Source organism: Mus pahari, chromosome 2, assembly GCF_900095145.1.
Source record: "Mus pahari chromosome 2, PAHARI_EIJ_v1.1, whole genome shotgun sequence".
In the NCBI taxonomy this organism is placed as follows: domain Eukaryota; kingdom Metazoa; phylum Chordata; class Mammalia; order Rodentia; family Muridae; genus Mus; species Mus pahari.
This window is the reverse complement of record NC_034591.1, coordinates 137,314,806-137,336,618: the sequence shown is the minus strand read 5'-3', so window position 1 is coordinate 137,336,618 and position 21,813 is coordinate 137,314,806. Positions and strand designations below refer to the sequence as shown.

The window sequence follows — 21,813 nt, the reverse complement described above, 5'->3', positions numbered from 1 at the left end:
ATGCTCTGAATGTAGGCCTGAATCCCCATTTCTTGCTTGCAGTATAGTCTTGCTACACTATTATACCCATCATGATTTTCTTATGGAGGTAAGGTTGCCACAGTGCTAAGCTTCATGTTTGGAGCTTTGTCTTCTTGAAGCAGTTGTAAAGTGTTCCCCATGTTCACAATGCATGCTCTTCTGTTTAAATGTCATTTCTGTGACCACAAATGTGGGGCTATCAGGCAAAGCACTAACTGAACATGGAGTAAATTTTGATTAAGTTAAGAAATAATAACAGACAGAGACTCTCGAGAACTAGGCATTTATTAACCAAGCTTGTTCAGTATTTGTATTTCAGAGACAAACAAAAATGACCATCTTGAAGGTTCCTGGGTCTGGGGATTCCAGCAATGCCTTCTCCACAGATAGGAGTTTCAAACATTTTGTTTGTCTGTGTATGGGGAGAGAAGAAAACAACACATATGATGAGTATAATCTAACTGGGCACAGACAGCAGGGTCTCTGCAGGAAAGCAAACTGGCAGTGGTGGAGAATGGTTCCCTTCAGTTTTCTACTATAAGCTACAATACACTTTGGTAAGGAAGTTGGAGGAGTCTTCTGGGGTTGGAATGCTGATCCAAAGGTGCACATTTCTGCGTTTCCAATTAGTGAGAATTGTCTGAGCTCATCTAACAAAAGTTCGGGTAGTGTTGAGGGAAAGGAGGTCTGAGAAAGGCTTGGGGTACGAGTGCTGGGTGCTCACCTGAGCTGCAGGGGCTGCTGTATTCAGCAAAAGCCACTTCATCTGAAAGACATGGGATTCAACCTTGAGAATGGGAGTTGTTGAGAGAGGAGTTTGTGGAGGGTGATGTGTTAGGACTGACCACTTTCCTCAATCAGGACCTGGATGATTGCTGAAAAGTCATCTCTCAAGACATCAGACAAACCAAAAAGGGAATTTCTTCCCTTGAAGCTTCTGGTTAATACTTTTACCCTGGGCCAGCAAGATGGCTAAGTGGTCAAAGTGCTTGCTGACATGCCTTATGATCTTAGTGANTTCAGTCTTCAGGATCCACATGGCAGAAGGAGAGAACACATTTACCTCAATGGTCCTCGGACCTCCACAGGCATGGTAGTGTGCCAGCCTCTCAGAAAATAAAGAAACAAACATATAACAATACTGGAATCATTTACCCTGTGGAGAAAATGAAAGTGTGCTTCTACACTTCAGTGTTTTAGTAGAGTAGCAGCTGGGATCCTTGTACACACACATCCTTTCAGATTCTGTGCTATGTTTCTGTTTTTCCTTCAGTATTTCTTGAATTATTCCAATCTGACATATTTGGTATATCTCTTCACTTGATAGGAAATCCCCCATTTAATTTCCCAGCTCTGACTTTGCTCTATATCTTTGATCACCACTGTGCACACAGGCTACAATTTTCTCTCACCTTTTTATCTTTCTGTAATTATTTGTACAATTCTTCATCTTCCCATTGCTTTGTTCATAAGAAGATTTCTGTGTCTTTCAACCTAGAGACCCTATTTTGTAAAATGTATGGTCCCTTGGGCTATGTGGACATGTTTGATCCCACATGATTACTTGGACAAACAGAAACAAGGCCTCAGTAGATGAATAAACTCATATTTGATAAATGGTTGTCTGACTTACATAATAGGTCAGTGTAAGAAATACAATGGCTTTTAACAGTGGGTATGATGCCATATTCTGGTAATGTCAGCATTTGGGAGGCTGAATCAAGAGGACTGAGAATTTTGGCCAGCATGGTCTACATAGTGAGGAACTGTAAACTAAACACAACCACATGGGTCCATCACAATTTCTTGCTCACCTGTCTCATAGTAGTCATAGACTTTCACGATGGCAGGCTGCAGGTTCCTTACTGGGATGTCTTGTTGAATGATGAAGGAGAAGGCCAGTGTCTGATTGGTCACCTGGGAAAGAGAGGAAAATATTCCAGACTCACAAGAGGGACCAGTGTTTTTCTTCAGTTTTGTACCAGATAGCAGTTAACCTCACAGTCAANGTCTTCAGTAACTGCCCACCTATGTGGATGGTGATATGGTGGTATGGACTTCAAACTGGGGACTGGAGAAACTGAATTAGAGGCTCCTGGGTGTATAAGAAGCTTTTCCAGTTTATTAAACCATTCCAAAAATCCATATTCCTCTTTAATGTATGAGGTTTGACATTGTCTGTTTTAAGGGAGTTAAACCCTTTGACTTGCTGACTTGGGACCCTATGTGATGTCCCAGGAAAGCCATCAAGGAAGAAAGAAGATTTAAAGATTTTAATTTTTGTTATTATTATTATTATTATTATTATTATTATTATTATTATCAGTAGTAGTAGTAGTAGTATTTGTGTGTGTGTGTGTGTGTGTGTGTGTGTGTGTATGTGTGTGCATACTGATGGATCATAGAAGAAGGAATCAGATCCTCTGGAACTGGAGTTACATGCAGTTGTGAGTTGGTATGGATTCTGGGAACTGAATTCTGGTCTTCTGCAAGAGCAGTTCATGCTCTTAACTGCTGAGTCATGTCTCCAGACCAGAGAGAAGGAATTCAGATTATCATGTAGTGTGAGGTAATGAGCCTCTAATTCTAAAGGATTAGTTTAGAATTGCTTCTCCCCTGCTATGTGCTTCCCACATAGACTCACCAAGAGAGACACCTCACCCAGGCATGTATAGGAAGGCAGGAAGGACCCTCAACTCACCCACATAGATCAAGGACTGTCAACCTCAGCATGTCTAGGGAAGGAGGAAGTAATTATACCTGATCCAAATATAATAAGACATTGTCGTTGTTCACTTCTGTTCTGCTCACATGCTCTAATCTTTCAAGCTGAAAATGAGAGAAAGCCCCCATGTTACTGAAAAAGCAAAGGCCTTGGGGGTTGGAGGGGGTGGGAGGCAAACGAAATGGTATTTAAAGTGATAGAAAGTTCGTGTTATTGAATTCATTTAAGGGAATGGGAAGAAACTTTTCCAATAAGAATGAAAATATATCCTGAAAATTGTGAATGCTACTCTACTAAAGACCCAACTGAATATGATCTGATGTAGTAGTAGGTATTTTTGACTTTATTTGAACATGAAAATAGTCACCCATTTGGCAGTACTTACCCAATATTCTCTGTGCTCTTCTATCGAACTTAGCTTGTTGTTAATTTTCATAATTCTTCAAACATCTAAAACTACACCTTACAATTCTGACATTCAATAATATTTTCCCCTTAATAAATATTGACCAGGATCATTACATTTTAAATGTTACTGTTAGCTAGATTGTGGACTCAATGAACTCAGAGACCTTTCTTATGTTTCTTGTGCTGGCTGCTATCACAATCCATACCTATATCAGCATTTTAACAGCATCCAAGTGTGTAAAATTAGTGCTAAAATTGCTTTGTCATATGTTGACATAATTATGATGGTGTTGACAGGCTCCTAGTCTGTGGATATACAGAATCCAACATCTCATTTCTGTTTACCTTTTTCACTGTTGGTTTCAATGGGATGAAACCAGATACCATCTTCACATCAGTTATTACCATGTTGGAGGCTGGACGACTGCCTGTGTAACTAGAGACCAAAGAAATGGAGAGAAGGAGTCATTTTAACAGTTTGAACCTTGCCTACTTTAAGGTCCAGCTGATATAGCCTGTGTGATTTTTCTGTATTTTATAATACATGGCCTTTATTGTCAATATAAATAGGCTGCATAACAATATCATCTGGAGAGTGCATTAAAATGGCTGTGTCCACCAAGCATGCTGACTCACCAGCAGTCTGTTTAGCCAGTAAGAGACCTCATATCTAAAAGAAGTATGTATGGAAACTGAGGGCTGATGGCTGACATTGTCCTTTGTCATACACACATGTGCTGGCACACATACTCCACCCCCACCCACACACTCAAACACACACACTCATACACACACACAAACACACATAAACACACATACACATACACACACGTGTGTATGTATGATGATAAGTCATGCTGTGGATGTATTCTTTCCATCCAAGATCCCTTTGATTTCTGTAGTTAGACCCTGTTGCTGGTTATAATTTGCATAAGATTTTCACATGTGCCAGAAGAACTGAATGTCTTTTTTTCTCCTAGAAAATAGAATCTTAAAAGACCAGGAAGGCTATTCTTTGTTGATGAAGAAGAATAATATACATAAGATCTCATGGAAAAGAATAAAATATTATTTTATTATGATAGATGGCAATAAAGGAACCCTAAAAGTAGACTAATTATAAATTATATATCTACAATTCTTTGTTGTTTACTTTGTTGAAGTCCAGTATTCTTAATTATTTTTTACAGATAAAACAAAATGATAAGTAACTCATTTTAGATTTCTTTGAACATGTTACATGAAGAGTTCTAGAAAGACAGCCTTATAGTAGCTGAGAGACAGAAACAGATGGTCATACAGAGACAGAGGCAGAGGTTCTCACAGACACAGAGACACATGCCTATCTCATACCTGATTTCTAGTGAGATCTGGAAGCTGTTGTGGCCTTTGGGGTTATTACAAGTTAGAAGTACTGTCTGTACCCGTAGATCAAATGCAGACTGCGGCTTCTCCAAGTACATGTTGTATCTCAGCGTGGTCTGACGAGTAGTGAACAGAAATACTTCACCTCCATTGCACTGTGTCCTTGGATCAATTTTTCTCAATTTGAGCATAATGCATGTAGGTAGGCAAAGTCAGACTCTCCATTTTGGGGAAGGAGTCTCACAGTTCCATACCCACAACTTCCCAGCATCTTACCTGAGCATACACACATCCTTGCCCTGACACACTGATGGTATAGTCCCCAGGAATGTCTGGTAATGGGACCTGCTGCAGTAACAGGCGATTACTGTTCTCCACTTGGAACTTTTGAGAAAATGACCCTGAAGATTGGATGGTCACCAAAGCAGTTTTATGGCTTCTGGAAAAAGTCATTGCTCCATATTTGGACAGAGCATCAAGGGCCACCACAGTGTCCTGATGGGAATGAATAAAAAGATTGAGGGTTGCATCCATTTGGAAGGTCTTGAGCTCTTCCTAAAGTTTGTTCTAGCTGTCACAAGCTGTCATGAGATATTGTCTCTAGTTATTTGAGTTCTAGACTTTATTTCAGGCTTTAATATAGAATACATATATTTGAGAGTCAAAAACATTCACATAGTTTTCCTCCTTGGAGTACTGTAGCCATCAAAAAATATAAATACAAACTAGGTTTCTCCTGGCATTTATTGTTTTTCTTCCTTTGTCCCTGGTTCCCTTGTTTATACCCCCATGATCCTAGAAAATCACAACCCTGCTCTCCTCAATAAAATTACTTTTATCCTTGCTGAGCCATCAGGACAAACAAACAGCATGGCAAAGTGCCTGTCCTGATTCAGTCTTATTAAACAGAAAAATCTATGATTTCGTCTTGTGTTTCACTGCCTTGCTGCTCAGCGGCATAAATTGGGGACGTGAACTTCATGCTCCAGAAAGGATCTCTGTCACATGATCCTTCCCTATCTGGAGAGCTCCAGGTGCTACCCTGAGAACAGAGCCCAACCAGAGAGCAGAAACTTGCAGGGAGGGTTTTACTGTCACAGCAGGGACAGACTATTGAAAGGAAAGAGGGAAAGAACTGAACTGCAAACATGGTGGGTATGATCATGTAAGTTTTCGTTTCATATGTTGTATTTCCTCTTTAGAGGACCTTGCCATCTTGCTATATTTCTCTGAAGATTAATTCTGTCATATATATGCCCAGAATACCTGGAACATAAATTATAGTTATTATGATAGATGTATATTTCCAGGGATGGACATACTGCTTCCTGAGGGTTCTACTGACTACATGATAAAGCGAATACAGTCCTGGTTGTTTCCAAGTAGCAAGAGGTAAAGCAGGGCATCAGGACCTCCGGCTGGCTTTGAGAAAGCCTGAGGGTGATCTGTCCTTAGATAAGATTAGGAGAGTCTGTCAGGAGAAGGGAAATAGCTGTACCTAAGGTCTGTAAGGAAACAGACATGTGGGTTTGGCCTTAGGTCTCCACATACTGTTCTAGGGCACAGGAGCTATGTGTAGTATTGTGGATAGTCCAGGATATTTGCCATTTTTTTATATTAAGAATTGGATCTGGGTTAGAAATTCTCAGCAATATCATACTGTTTCACTAACCATGGAATGCAGAGAACTCCTGTGGCTGGGAACAGGAACTATGGCAGTTTGTTATGGGATATATCATCCATCACAGCCTAGACTTACATTTCCTTGTTTTCCTCTCCTCTTCAACTATTTACTGTTTTGTGTCTTATATTCAAATCTCATAACCCTATTTGGACTCTGACAGAAACCCACCAACCTGTGTGGAGGAGAAGCCACCATTTGAATTCTGCTGCTTTGTGAGCCACAGGATGGTACTCATTGACAAATTCAGATCCTCAGGGGATGGGGCTGGCTGGGCAGTGAGGCGAGCCAGGACCACATAGGCATTCATCTCTACCTCAGCAGAGGAAGCCTGGGGTTTGTACAAATGGTGTTCGGATTTCCCGGGTTTCCGAGGCCTTTCCCAATGGATGGAGTTGTCTTTGGGTAAAAATAGAGAAATTATTAAAAGTCTGAGTGGTCAGTGACTGCAAATCCATATGTAGAAAGAAGGAACTATAAAAGGTTGTAGAAGGTTTCAAAAAATTCACTCACAGATTTGCTAATCCTCAGTAAAAATTTCCAAATAGTGTGATGGGTTGCGATTGAGAAAGCCCATGAACAGAAATCTGTAAGTTATTAACTAAACTACTCCTCCATGGTGCTCTAGCAGAGCTGCTGAGGAGACAATGGCAGACATGATTCTTTTACTCATTAGCTCCCTCACATCCAACAAAATGTCGCTTGTTCTGTGTTCAAACCAAATGATTTAGTAAAGTTTCCCAGTGGGTTTAGAGTTGCAATTGAAATAGCAAAGCCTCAATGCATTTTTCCTCTCTGTGTTCTTCGTAGTCTTTACTGCTCCTTGTAGGTATATCCTTAGCAGAGGAAAAGCTAAGCTTTAACTGCATTCACCTTTGTACCCTAGTTAGACCTGTGTGCATTCTACTGTGATAGTATATTTGTTGATTTTGGTCACACTGTCAGAAAATACCAAAGAGAAGGCTGTTGTGGAGAAGTAAGACTCATTTCTTAATGTTGCAGTCCAAAGAGAAATCTCAGCATGCCACAGAGTCAGGACTAACAGCTGTTTCCATGCTCCATCAGCTCACCTGCTTTTCTTCATGAGAGCTAAATAGAGAGGAACTTGAGAACACACATTCTTACCTTCTTTTATAGCTTCCTCATCAAGTGACTTCAGGATTTCATCTCTCTTATCCTTGTTCCCCGCCAGAGCAAAAGCATAGGCCATCAGTGCCTTGGAGTACACCAAGCTGGCATTTCCTCCTTGCTGTATGGTCTTCCAGGAAGACTCCATGCAGCTCAGGGCTTTGGAGACAACAGGATGCTGTTTGCAGAAAAAGGAAAATGAGCTATATGGAACAAGCGTCCTAGCAGGTTCCAAGACACATATGGAGGCTTGAGGAGATTATGCTTTTCAAATCAATCCTCCGTCCCTCTCCTCTCTGCCCCTCCCTACCTCTTCCCCATTCTTTCTCAGTACCTCCCTCACATTCCCCTACCTCTGACTCCTTCCTTCCCTCTCTGTCTCTCCCTTTCTCCTTCCTTCCCTTACTTCCTCTTCTCTCCCATCCTCTCTTCTCACTTCCCTCATCCTCCCTCCCTCCTCCCCCATTTTTCTCTTTCTCCTTCCTGCTCCCTCCTTCCCATTCCCTCCCTCCCCCTCCTTTCCCTCTCTCCCTCTTACCCTCTTCCCTTCTTCCCTTTCTCCATTTCCCTCTCTCATTCCTTCCTTTCTCCCTTCCTCCTTACCTCCCTTCCTATTCTCTCCCTTATCCTCATTTCTTCCTTCCCTTCTTTCCATTTTTATTTCCTATTTGCTTCCGGTCACTGGTTATCTGTCTTCCCTCTCCTCTATCTGTTGGGAGCCATTTCTTTTTATAAACTACATTCCATTTAATATACAGACTGATAGGGTTGTTTTTGAATTGATTTTTGGAACATATTCAGGATTTCATTGAGCAGGTGGATGCTCATGGATGCACTCTGACAAATGCAAAGCATTGTTAAAAAAAAATAAAACTGCCACTTGGCTCTAGAGAGGATAGAAAGCCACAGGCTTTTCACCAGTTTGGGATGCTGGCACCTACCGTGGCTGGGAGTGAACTTTCCAGAAGGGCTATGGTTATGTAGGCAGAGAGGGTTATTTCATCATCTACTCCCCCCTGCAAGCAAGAAGGAGTGAGATCACTAGAATATACATCAAGTAAAACATCAAAGATGCCTTCCATGTTCATGGCCAATCCATTCTATATTCAATGGAAGTTCCCATTCATATCCCCATTATGAAAAAGTACATTCCCAACCTAGAGGCTTATTCCTCCCCATGGGAAGTAAGTATGGCCTGACTTTAAGTTGTTATTAGGTCACCATTCTTACAACCAGTTCAGAAAAGATCACCTTCATGGCATTGTTGAATAATGATCCAGAGCTCCTGAAGCAGCCATTGTCCTTCTGCTGCTTGGAGAGCCAGGTGACAGGTTGGGTGATGTGTGATTCATCGATGAAGATGAAGGCTTGAGCTTGGGCAAAAGACTTGAGCACAAAGGCTGTGAGCCTGATGGGGGAGGGAGAGTGGGGAGATGAAGCTTTTGTTCTGAGGCAGTACCTCCAAACATGTTCCAGGGTCCCAGTCCACACTCAGGGCAATCAGTCTAAGGGTCTCTGGGCAGAACAGCTGGACAGTGTCTCTGGCTACTCCAAAATAGTCCTCCATTCCTTGGTCCACTTGGATGGGCAAGCACTAGGTGTGGTTTCAGGAGCTTTCTGATTTTCTTTCTCATGGTTTCTTTCTTGTGCCCTCTTGTTTATCAAACTCACCTGCATGCTTATCATAGACTTTCCCCCACTTCCCATGACTTGGTTTTTAGATAAGAATAATCTTCTTTTCTAAAAATCCCAGCCATATGGTTTCTGCCTCAAAAATTAGGGCCCTCTTTTTGGTTTATCTCTGGTTTATGCCAGTCTCTTTTTTCTTCATCACCTGCTGGTCATTTGTCTGTGTGATTTATCTCAATAACACAGTCGGTTTGTTTTGTTTTGGGTTTTTAAGTAAGTGGGTAATTTTTTTTAAAAAATGTATTCATTTATTTTCTTTTTTTAAAGATTATTTATTATATGTAAGTACACTGTAGCTGTCTTCAGACACTCCAGAAGACGGCGTCAGATCTTGTTATGGATGCTTATGAGCCACCATGTGGTTGCTGGGATTTGAACTCTGGACCTTCGGAAGAGCAGTCGGGTGCTCTTACCCACTGAGCCATCTCACCAGCCCTATTTATTTTCTTTATGTGAGTACACAGCTGCTGTCTTCAGACACACCAGAAGAGGGCATCGGATCCCTTTAGATGGTTATGAGCCACTATGTGGTTGCTGGGATTTGAACTCAGGACCACTGGAAGAACAGTCAGTGCTCTTAGCTGTTGAGCCATCACTCCAGCCCTCAGTAAAACATTCTCATGTAATTCAAGGTCACATGAAGAATGACAAGAGCTTTTTGAGCCTATTATGTGTATCTTTGGATGCTCAGCAAAATGTAGCCAGGCATTTGCTCAAGAATGATCTTGGAGAGAAATGAAAAAGCCAGCTTACTGAGGACATGGTTCAGAGTCAAAGCAGATGAGCCTCGTGGGAATCTTAGTTATGCATTTTATGATTTGTGCTACCTCAATCATGTCCCTCTCAGGCCCAGGTACCCGCTAGACTTCCATGAAATAAAAGATAGATGTATAGCTGCTGTGAGAAACAAGAGTTGAACAAGGCCTGGCACAGAGTGGACTCTTCTTACCAAGTGTTTCCTTCACTCTTGCCATTTTGATCCCCGAAGGCACTGTAGGAGCCATCCTTGTGTTTGTAGTTCAGCTCTCTCTGATAACCTGGAATAGAAGGCTTTGGGTGTGTACTGAGGAAACAGATACATCAGAGAATGGTAGGCTGTAAATCTGAAGTCAGAGAGGCCCTCACATACCCTGGCTTATAGGACTGACCAAGAACAGTGCTCTGCTCTCCCCTCCAATGCTAAGCCCCTTTCTAGACATTTCTAGCGAGAATATTTACAAGAACAAGGTGAAGTTTATGAGCCTTACTGACCAGCTCTGAGGAAGCCAAGGGCCTTAGTCTTGATCTTCTGAGTCAGCTGTTGGGTTTCATTCAGATATTTCAGTACATAGATGTTGGGAGCAAAAAGGACCATGTTCTGCTCCCCACAGCCATAGGGCATATGGAGAAGGTTTTGTGTGTTTTTTATGGCTGAACTCAAGATATCACCTGGAAGTGAGAGACATGACATCAGAATGGCCAGTATCTTCAAGAGCAAAGTAGTGTCTTTAATAGAATCCCTTCTCAGTGATGTGAAGGAAATTTATGGGTGATGTGTGCTGGAAGCCAATGGGAATTGATGGGATAAAGGTAGAAGAAGGATGTTAAAGAGACCAAGTGTAGTAGTTTGGAAGCCACATTTGGAATCATGGTGGGGGCAGGGCAGTGGTAGTGAATATTGTTCCAAGTCCCCCAGGGATGGATTGACTCACCCATCACAGAGAAATGGGCTCTTGCTGAATCTTTCACTACTGTTGATGGGAGGACCAGGGACATTTTTTCTGATAGCTCAGCATCTTAATAAGTAAAACAAAGGGATAGATGATCATCTCTGTTCTCTGCATTTCTAAAGTGCCCTAAGTTCAGTGACTTCAGCACTATATTCTTGATCCCCTAGAAAAATGATTTTGAGGTAAATATCACAAAACCGTGTTTCCTGGTACCACAGGTGTGTCAGGCTCCAGGGCATAATCTCTTATCACCCATAGCTTTGGAACAAATTAGCTGTCCAAAATAGAATGTCTGAGCCTCTGGGTTCTGTGTTCTACTTTTATCAATGCAGTAATTAGTTTTAATAAACACACAAAAATGTGTTATTGGCTGAATTTTGGTGTAGGAAAATCCTGTGTGTGTGTGTGTGTGTGTGTGTGTGTGTGTGTTAAGGTGAGAGAGAGAGAGAGAGAGAGAGAGAGAGAGAGAGAGAGAGAGAGAGAGAGAAAACTTTGACATAAGTTAGCGTTTTTTTGGGAGTAGGGAAACTTTATTGAGAAAATGCCTCACTAACACTGGGCTGTAAGCCAGTCTTGAAGCTTTTCTTTTTAAACAATAGATGTGGTAGGTCGTGGCTCAGTGTACTAATTCTGTGGAGTATAAGAAAGCAAACAGAGCAAGGGCAGAGCAAGCTAAGAAACTGCACCCCTTCACAGGTTCTTCTTCAGTTCCTGTTTCCATATTCCTCCTCTGACTTCCTCTCCTGATAGACTGTGAGCATGTAAGATGGTCAGCTCTCTAAGTTGCTTTAGTCATGGTGTTTTATCTCAAGAATGGAATCCTAAAACCAAGCAATGTGTGCGTAAACATCCATTTTATCAGGATAAGTGAATGGAGAAATCCTGAGCCAGCTTTTGTTCTTCCCGGTCCCCTGAGCTGCATGGGCAGCCCTCTGATCTCTCCCATGCAGCTGCCTTGGATGGCTTTCCTATGGCAGGGATGGGAATAGGGCATTTTTATAATCATATCTTCGGCTTTTAAAAAAATTTTTCTCCAGTGACCCCCTTCCTGCTCTTTCTTTTATGGAAAACATTTAAAGGATTTTGGTATTATATGGCGATTTTTGTCCACCAACTGTATTAGGAGTTGCTACATTAGTTTACCTGCTTTACAAAAAAGTTTGCATCATCATCATTATTATTATTTGGTTTTTTGAGACAGGATTTCTCTGTGTAGCCTTGGCTGTCCTGGAACTCTCTTTGTAGACCAGGCTGGCCTCGAACTCAGAAATCAGCCTGCCTCTGCCTCCCAAATGCTGGGATTAAAGGCTTGTGCCACCATGCCTAGCTTCATTGTTTCATTTCTTTTGTTAACTTTCATATAACAATGGATTTTACATTAAATTAAATGTAAATTCTTTATTCTTTTGACAAATATGATTTGAGTAGATATTACAAGGACTCACTAACAGAGGTGCCAGCTTTGGAGTCATTATTTTGAGTGCACAGTCACCTTATATAGGCAACAGTGAACTTCCTCTTGTGAAATAAGTTGCTGTATTTTCTCTGTAATAGTTAGCTTCTGGTGAGCAGCAGGGATAAATGAGCAAGTCATAAAACAACCACTGGAGAAAAATGTCATGCTAAGTACACACCATGATTTAGCTTAGCATATGTATGAAATTTTACAATATAAATCTTTCTTTTTATTTATGCCCTAACACAAAACACATACGGTTTTTCCCAAGATATTCTCTATATTCCCGCCCTCCCACCTGTTTTAAAGAAAATTTCAATTGTGAGCTCATCTCAGTCATTTCCTATCTATAACTTTCTGAGTATTGAGATGGATGAAGAGGTTCCTGTATTAAAAAAAAAAGGCTACAGTGAACCATGTAGTCCCAGGGGAAATATATTGAGAGATACTTGGAGTAAGAGAGGATATTGACTTACAAGACTTACTTTTGCTAGTGTTTTAGTGATTATAAGGTATACAGTATCCTGATTTTCTTGTAGGAATATTGCAAGATCTCTAAGTAGGCGACTTAAGTTACTTTCTGATTGCTGTTTTGAAAGGTTCTCACCTGATGCACAGAACAGTGAGCTGAAGGTATGCTCTTTCTTGATTCCTTCAGGCTTGGACAAAAAGATAGGAAATTCAGACATGAGAAATCAAACACCGAGTATGCAAACACCAAATGTGCAAGCACTGAACTGATGGAGGCAGTTTTTGTTTTGTTTTGTCTTAGAGAGACAGCTTTAATTGTGAGGCCATGGGGTGGAATGGCTTCAGCATGTGAGAATTTGGGCATGCCAGGACAAAAAGAAGGTAATAGGGAAAGATAATAAAGACAAAGGGGTGGGACATTATCAGTAGAAAGCAATATAGCCTCAAGAAGATAAACTGGCTTAGATCATCCCCCGGTCCCCCAAACTTCAGTTAAAAGACTAAGAAGGAAAAAGAAAACACTACACATATCGGTTTAGAAGCATGGGCTTGCCAGTTATGAAGTATCTCAAGATCATAGGATATCATCTTTATTTTTCATCTAAATATAGTCAACACTGCTCCATTTTCTGGACTCAGCACACTGCAGACAGAGGTTTACTCACCTCAACTCTCAGGACTTTGACTACTGTGTCCCTTCTCCCAGTTTCAGGAACTGTGGCCACCTCAGAACCACAGGGCTCTGGGGACTGTTGTGCTTCCGCAGTCACAGAGACATTCACATTCCCTGAAACAAAGAGTCCAGAGAGCTGAGCTCAGATCTGCCAGGAACCTGGCATCTCCCAAAGCCCCTAGATCTGCAGGGCCTCCTTGGTTCTAGGAGTGGTCCAAGAGCTTGTCTTGTATTTAAGAAGGTGTTAAGTACGTTGTACATCGTGGTGCGGAGCCTAGTGCGCACCACGATGTACAACGTGATAGACTGTGAGCATGTAAGATGGTCAGCTCTCTAAGTTGCTTTAGTCATGGTGTTTTATCTCAAGAATGGAATCCTAAAACCAAGCAATGTGNACCTGGCATCTCCCAAAGCCCCTAGATCTGCAGGGCCTCCTTGGTTCTAGGAGTGGTCCAAGAGCTTGTCTTGTATTTAAGAAGGTGTTAAGTACACTCCAGAAACAGTAATGACCGGGAGCTTCCTCTTGGGGACCCAATGAGAAGAAGTTACCTAAAGAAACCTCCCTACACTCACCTTTTCTGGGCAGAGCCCCCCCCCCCCATACAAAATTTTCACTCACCTAAAGACTTGGGAGTTACCAACCAGGATGAGGTGTGCCTCCCATTGGCACTGAGGCAGTAAGAATCTTGGTCGTCTCCCACTGGGACAGCTGTGAAATCAGGAGAGGCTTCCAGCTGCACACTCATCTGTGGCCCGACAGGGAAAAAAAACAGCAAAATAAATAAATGTAAAGAAAGAAGTCTCCATGGAAGGACAACATGTTATGCATGAGAGTAAGTAGGCAAAAGTCTGAAGGGGATCTGTGTTATAAAGAGAAGAGGAGGGGATGTGTTTGGAAAACATGCCTAAAATGTCATGTATGGTGACAGAAGGCTTGCATAGATTTCATCTGCACATGCACGTCTAGAATGTTGTTTAGCTATCATCTATGTATTACCTATACTAACCATTAAGGGGTTAATTATATATGTGTCTACTTATATTGTTTTATTTTGATGGCAGAAGCACATTAATGTACTAGATTTTTAACTAATGTTTTTAAGTATACATCTACCTCTAATGAAAGCAAAATTCATTCATTGTAAAACAATATGTCTTTTTATCCTGACAACAACCTCATATATCTATGTGGACCATGTCCTTTGATTGTATACAGAGGTTACATGGAATAGCCTATTTAAGGTAGTACAGTATGTGCTGTTTAAATACTGGCAAACTCACCAAATTTTATGTCATATTCATACTGTTAAACAAATCTTTGCTGTCTTTGCTATGTATATGTAGCTAGAATCTGGGAATTGTTTAAGCATTTGGCATCACTTGCTGACCAGTACAATACAGTCTCTTTCCCCCTTTCTTCCTTCTTTTCATTTAAGTCTTAGTTATAATCTACACACACTAATTGCTCTCTATCCCCCTGGTCATGCTGAATTCAGAAAGGTGTTCACCCGCATGCTTGTAGGGAGGTAGTTCATCACAGTGGCTTTGAGCGTGAAGGCTTCTCCACGGACCACAGAGTAGGGCATTATGAGCTCCACAAAGAAGGGCTGGAAGGCTTGGAAAGGCACCACAGAAGAGAGGCCAAGGCCAGTGTCATTGGACAGGCAGAGGGCTCCAGCCTTCCATTCAGTGATGGTGTCAGGGACTGTCATTTCCACTTCAGCCACTCCTGAGGAGCTGGGAGAGGGAGAGTATAAAGCACAGAAAGTGAGCGCATGAATTAGCTATCTCTGAGATGGTGACTCTGAGTGTGACAAGACCCCATCCTTTTAGTCCCTCAAAACAGTGATAGGAAGGGAACAGAGTAACCGGGACTCCAGATCGCAAAATAAAAGGTATTTCAGCAACCTTGTTTTTCCAACTCAAGTCATAGACCCACATCTCAAACTTCATATGTTCATGGAAATCTAAACATTGATTTGAAGTTTTCTCTTAATTCCCATCTTCAAAATATCATACAAGAGTTTTATGACTTCTGTGGTCTACTCCACGTAACAGTTCCATCTTCTGCTCCATGTAAGGCTGCCTCACCTACTACTCAATATGGTGACCCTGAATAGTTATCAAGCAGGTACATGGTAGTTTTTCTGTGCATTTTCTGAGAGCGACGGAAATACATGTATTTTATACTTGATGGGTTGATATGTTATGGTTTTCCAAATAAACAATTTCCTTTGTTTATGATAAAAATTAATTAGAGAACTACAAGAAAACAAAAAATAATTATACCCAGCTCAAATAATATACATGGAAATCACTTACTTTACTGTGACAATATCCCAGATCCAGGTTTCAGGAAAATATTTTCGAATGGTCTCGGTAAGTGGATCTTTAGGTGGTAGATCTTTATGTGGTGGCTTTTTAGGTAGAGGTCTTTTTTTTGGTACCTTGTGCAAACTCCTAGAATTTTCACGTCGATATGCAAGATCATACTCCACAGCAGGCGCTATGAAGTTACAGTGGAAGAAATGAACATAGTGCTTGAATACAATGAAACATAGTGGTGCAGTGTAAATGCAGCTTAATTTTAAGTTTCTTCTTGACTGTTAAACACTATAACAGTGATGCTGGAAATTATGCATTGAATCACTCATTTTGGAGGAGACTGGATAACATCTTTGTCATAGGTGAAACTTCACCTAGAGTAGTTGAAGTTGGAAGGAAACATGATGCATATTTTCGTGGGTTGGATATTGGATAGTTAGTGAAAGCCTGCAGATATAATGTGCCTCCTGGGAGGAATGAAGATGCATAATATGATCCTAGGCAACAGATCTCATGATAATGAGAATCACTCTAGACAAGAGCCGAATAATGTCTACATAGTTTGCAGAGATTGTCTTGCAATGTTTTTTCTGTATTAAGATCTGTAGGATTCACCCAGTATTCTAATAAGTTTTCAATTTGCATAGAAACTGAAGGAGGTATAAGTACAAACTCTTGGGTTAGAAATAGGAAGTTTATTAGCCAGGAATCATAGCATTGGCTTGGGTTTGTACTGGCAGGAAATGCAGGATTTAAAGCTGGTAATAGAATTCTGTACTCTGCATCTTTCAAGAACAAGAATACATACAGATTTAGTTAGGGCTTCACCTAAGTATTTCCCAGCTGATTTCTAAGCCTAGAAAATCTTTCCCATTTTTTAATTCATATACACACAGAGAGCTTAATTTCTATAGGTCCTTCCCTGTGATAGCCACAACCTGTAACCTGGCCTTGGTTTTTATATTTGCCTTCAAGACCTAAGTATTTTCTAGTGTTTTAAGCTGTTCACCCATTACCTTAACAGCTACAGGGATAGTTCCACAATTATTCCATTGTTTAGAGTAATCACAGTGCTTTAGGTCCTGTTGCTTTTAGAAACATGTGAAGATATTTCAATTTCCTTTTGAATTATTATGAGAAAAATTAATATAGTCCAGTCAGAATAATGTTTTACTTTATGTTTATATATATATATATATATATATATATATATATATATATATATATATAAAATACAGTTTAGTATTTAGAATATAAATAATGATGAAGATAGGGTTTCATGATTTTAAGTTATATTGCAGAGGTATAGTAATAAAACCAGCATGGTAAAGGCACAAAAAATAGACATGTCGATCAATGGAACATAAAGAAGAATGAAAGTAGAATATATCTATGACTCTACACAATAACCAACTCCTAATGCATCTAGGACATAAACATGAAACCCAAAACTGCTAGGGGAAGAAGTATAGGTAGCAACTCTACAACATACACATGTAGGGACGGACTCTCTGAATGAGACCCATTCACTTAGAAGTTAAGATAAATACGTGACAAACGGAGACCTCACAAAACTGAAATGCTTTTTGCACAACTAAGAAACAATCAGTTGAGTGAAGTGGAAGCCCAGAGTGTGGGAGAAAATCTTTGCTAGCTACATCTGTGATAGAGAATAGATACCCCGACTATATAAAGGACTCTAAAAACAAAGAGTTGAGAAAACAAACACCCTGACTTAAAGAATGAGCTGTGGATCTGAAGAGTGGTTTCAAAGAAAATTTAAAAGGTTAAGACACATCTTTTATTAGTGTTTGTTATGCTAGCAATTTGGGAAATGCAGATTAAAAACAACCCAGATTCCATCTCACCCCAGTCAGGATGGCCAAGGTCAGCAAAAGGACTGAGAGCAAGTGCTGGAGAAGACAAGGGGAAAGGGAGCCCTCATTCTCTGTTGGTGGGGATGCAAATGGTGCAGTCACTCTGAAAAGGACTCTGATGAGAGGAGGAGGAAGATTTAAATGGCTCCTTGGTTAATATATGAGTGTGCATGCACCCTTTCCCACTTCACTCAATGGTCCTGTACCACAAAAATGTCACATTTTGTCTTATTTTAACATTGAAGGACCTCCAGCCTTTAGCATCCTTGTAGTAGCATACATCTGGACACATTTTGCACTAGTAAGCTTGAGTTCTTTTTCTCTTACTCGGATGCCATACATGCACTGCAATTTTATTTTACCAGTTCGATAAATGATTCACATGGATTTTGTTCTGAAAATACTGATTTGTTATATTACCTGACATTGCAATCCTGTAGGAGTTAAAACAAAATGAAGGATGTTTGATCTTCAAGTTGGTGAATGGTGTTAAACCCATGTCCTATTAAGAAAAGTATTAATCGATTAAAGTACCTCAAACTCCTGAAAAAAAAGTGTGTATAAAAATTGCAATAAATATTTCACGTATAGTTTTGCATGTTCAAGTAGATCTCCTATTCCAATTGCTTGTCTCCTACTTGTTAGAGAGCACAGTGAATGTAATTTATAGTGAGGCACATGTGCAGGTCATCTTTCTGATACAATGCTGTTATTTTTAGAAGTCATTTACAGCCATGCATGGTGGTGCAAGCTTTAATCCCAGCTCTTGAGAGGCACAGGCAGACAGATCTCTGTGCTTTTGAGGCCAGCCTGGTCTACAGAGTGAGAGCCAGGACATCCAGAGCTACATAATGAGAGCCTGTCTGAAAAATCATTTATAATAATAATAATAATAATAATAATAATAATAATAATAATAATAAAGTCCACCACTCTATGCAAGTTTCCTCAATAGAGAGAAAAAAGTCTGGCTACTTTCTAAGATGTTGATTTTGGAACGGTTAGGATTTGAACCCATGAACCAACACATGCAAGGTGGGTGGTCTGACAGTGACTCATATCCCTGGCCTGAGCCTAAAATTCTTTACTAATATAGCATTTCATTAAACCTAAATAATTCACAGAGCAGCATGTCGATACATAATAGGGATTACCTCCACATATCTGTAGACATCCTTCTCTCTTCCACGTGGTACAAAGTATGGGTTCTCAGCGACCCATGATCCATAAGGTATACAATTTTCTCGGTCTTCAGACAGGTGGGAACGTGGAATGAATTTGTTGTGCTGCATACCTGGCAGATTGTATATCTGTAAGAGACAGGAAATGAGCAGGCTTGTGGGGAGCACTTTCCGAGTTAGCTTTGCTAGCATTGTGGTTCCCACATTGACTGAATGGTTGGTTCTGGTCAGACCCTCTTTCTTGCAACATACTCACACCCCGCCCTCCTGCCCCCCCCCCCCAAAAAAATCAATGTGAGGACTACAAATACCTGAAAGTTCAAGAAGTAGCTGTCAATAGTACAGTCACCCAAAGCACAGAGAGGACAGGGTGGGGGAGGGGCAAGGGAACTCCATCCCCCTTTAAATAACCCTTGCATTTTAAAAAGGAATTGACAGTAATTGTCAGCTAAAAACAACTGCTCAAGAAATCTCTTGTTGAATAGGTTTGGGGAAAGTAAAAGTCAAAAAGAAAAACATTTTAGCAGGATACTTTTCAAAGCATTTTCTGCATGAGCTTCATAAAATCTCACCATTAAACTTAAATTAATTATCAGTTTAATTTACATGTTAGTTTAAGACTGGTAATTTCCCATAATTTATCTGGAGTAAAGATTCCTGTTTTTATATTTACATATCTACAGTACATTCCAAAACATGGTATTAGTCAGTGTCAATAATAATTTTTACTCTATTAGAGTGATCATATATATAATTATTCCTAATAAGTCCTGTTTTAATTGGATAAAAGGAAGAGTTTTACTGTCATTATCTTGGGTGAGACACCTGTAAATAGGGTATGGTTTCATTTTGTGCTTCTGAGAATTTTCAAGACAAGTTGAAAACCTTATATTTTAAAATTTAAAATTTTAAATCATTCTATCCTTTTTTCTTATTTGGGAAACTCTTGAGATTGTAAGATTCTATTTGTGTAAATGGTTTCCTTTGGCTCCCACATGCAGCGTGACTCTGAAAAGCTCCACCATCGGAAGGGGACAAGCCACTCCTGGGGCAGGACAGGTGCAGTAAGAGCACAGAAGGCTCTGCAGCTCACAGAGGGCCTTATTTCCTTCCAAGTCTTCAGTTTATTGGCTAAAGTTTTCTGATCCGTTCTTCGGGATTTTATAATGAAGTGCTCACTTACAGACGCTGTGAGCATTAAATGCAGTATTTTAACATTCAATAGCCCTAGTGTCTGAACAATCACTGTTTCATCAGAGCCAGGGTCACTTCCGGTCTCTGGGGATGGATTTTGGACAGAGGTGGAAAGGAACTCACCCAGGAAGGGGAGAGCTCAGCCTCGGGCTTCAGCAGCAGCACGCTCTGGTCCACAGCTCTCAGGCCACAGAGGGACTGAGGAGAAGCTGTGACCTGCAGACGGGTTTGTGAGGCAGGAAGACTTTGAGATGAGCTGAAGCTCAGGTCCACCTGCGAGAAGGAAAATCAAGCTTAGCAGTGGGGTTTCCTGCTTTTGCAGCCCTGAAACCTGCCATGTGGAGTCACCCTGGATCTCTGCTCACACATCTGTTTTTCCAGATNATGAATACTGTCAGAAACACAACTGAAGTTCCTTGTGTCCCCTTTCTCCCTGGGATTGATTTAGGAAGACAGGAAATGTGTCAGTCAAACTCCAATGCAACAAAGGACTATTTTGGCTATCTGAAATTCTTGCAAATAACTCATTTTTGGAGTGTGTGCACATGTATGTGACTGTGGTGTAATTCACACGCTTGTGCAGGTGCATGTACCCGTGCACATAGGAGCCTTATTTATAATAGCCAGAGTCTGGAAACAACCCAGATGTCCCTCAACAGAGGAATTGATACAGAAAATGTGGTACATTACACTACTTAGCTATTAAAGTCAATGAATTTATGAAATTCTTAGGCAAATGGATGGATCTGGAGGATATCATCCTGAGTGAGGTAACCCAATCACAAAAGAACACACATAATATGCACTCACTGATAAGTGGATATTAGCCAGAAACTTAGAGTACTCAAGGTACAATTTGCAAAACACATGAAATTCAAGAAGGAAGACCATAGTGTGGATACTTCATTCCATTTTAGAATGGGGAACAAAATACCCATGGAGGGAGTTACAGAGACAAAGTTTGGAGCTGAGACTGAAGGAAGGACCATCCAGAGCTTGCCCCACTCGGGTATTCATCCCATAAACAACCACCAAACCCAGACTCTATTGCATATGCCAGCAAGGTTTTGCTGACAGGACCCTGATATAGCTATCTCTTGTTAGGCTATGCCAGTGCCTGGCAAATACAGAAGTGGATTCTCACAGTTATCTATTGGATGGAACACAGGGCTCCTAATGTAGGAGCTAGAGAAAATACCCAAGGAGCTAAAGGGGTCTGCAACCCTATAGGAGGAACAACAATATGAACTAACCAGTACCCCCCAGAGCTTGTGTCTTTAGTTATATATGTAGCAGAGGATGGCCTAGTCAGCCATCAATGGGAGAAGAGGCCCTTGGTCTTGCAAAGATTATATTTCCCAGTACAAGGGAATGACAGGGGCAGGAAGTGGGAGTGGGTGGGTTGGGGAGCAGGGTGGGGGGAAGGTATAGGGGACTTTAGGAGAGGAAACTAGGAAAGGGGATAGCATTTGAAATATAAATGAAGAATATATCTAATAATAAAAAAGAAAAACCAGAGGGAAAATAAATTTACTGACAATTTATAGGCCAGGATCCTATGACTGGTCTTGCATAAGAGTATGTGACATTAACGATCTATGAGATGGATCAGTGGGTAAGGATGCCCACAGACAAACCTGTTGATCTGAGCTTGATCTCTCAGACTCATGAGGAAGGAGAGCATAGACTTGAAAAACTTGTTCTCTTTCCTCTAAATGTGTACATTCACATGCACATGTGCACACACAGATAAATACAATAAAATGTAAGTTATACAACTTTAATTTAGTTATTAAGGATTTGTTTCTCCTCTCTTGCTCTCCACAGCCTCATTTCTTCTCTCTTAACCCTCCGACCACATGTGTGGTTTGTAAATTGAAATCTGGCACTCTGGTAGTGTCCACATCTTT

General features: G+C 40.7%; 1 protein-coding gene across 1 annotated transcript in view; it reads right to left on the bottom strand.

The window, feature by feature from the left end:
• Window positions 1–295: 295 nt before the first annotated feature.
• Window positions 296–21,813, bottom strand: part of LOC110316903 (murinoglobulin-1) — a 47,632-nt gene continuing 26,114 nt past the window's right edge. The window contains exons 15-36 of the mRNA XM_021191255.2: window positions 20,027–20,176; window positions 18,683–18,838; window positions 17,949–18,030; window positions 15,649–15,832; window positions 14,835–15,063; window positions 13,946–14,072; window positions 13,319–13,440; window positions 12,790–12,841; window positions 10,709–10,792; window positions 10,269–10,445; window positions 9,967–10,054; window positions 8,580–8,736; window positions 8,270–8,344; window positions 7,326–7,506; window positions 6,376–6,599; window positions 4,796–5,014; window positions 4,508–4,635; window positions 3,500–3,590; window positions 2,782–2,850; window positions 1,836–1,938; window positions 746–787; window positions 296–433 (exon numbers count right to left, since the gene is read on the bottom strand). Coding sequence (XP_021046914.2) covers window positions 417–433; window positions 746–787; window positions 1,836–1,938; window positions 2,782–2,850; window positions 3,500–3,590; window positions 4,508–4,635; window positions 4,796–5,014; window positions 6,376–6,599; window positions 7,326–7,506; window positions 8,270–8,344; window positions 8,580–8,736; window positions 9,967–10,054; window positions 10,269–10,445; window positions 10,709–10,792; window positions 12,790–12,841; window positions 13,319–13,440; window positions 13,946–14,072; window positions 14,835–15,063; window positions 15,649–15,832; window positions 17,949–18,030; window positions 18,683–18,838; window positions 20,027–20,176 — 2,757 coding nt within the window. The 3' untranslated portion in view covers window positions 296–416. The remainder of the gene's footprint in view (window positions 434–745; window positions 788–1,835; window positions 1,939–2,781; window positions 2,851–3,499; window positions 3,591–4,507; window positions 4,636–4,795; window positions 5,015–6,375; window positions 6,600–7,325; window positions 7,507–8,269; window positions 8,345–8,579; window positions 8,737–9,966; window positions 10,055–10,268; window positions 10,446–10,708; window positions 10,793–12,789; window positions 12,842–13,318; window positions 13,441–13,945; window positions 14,073–14,834; window positions 15,064–15,648; window positions 15,833–17,948; window positions 18,031–18,682; window positions 18,839–20,026; window positions 20,177–21,813) is intronic.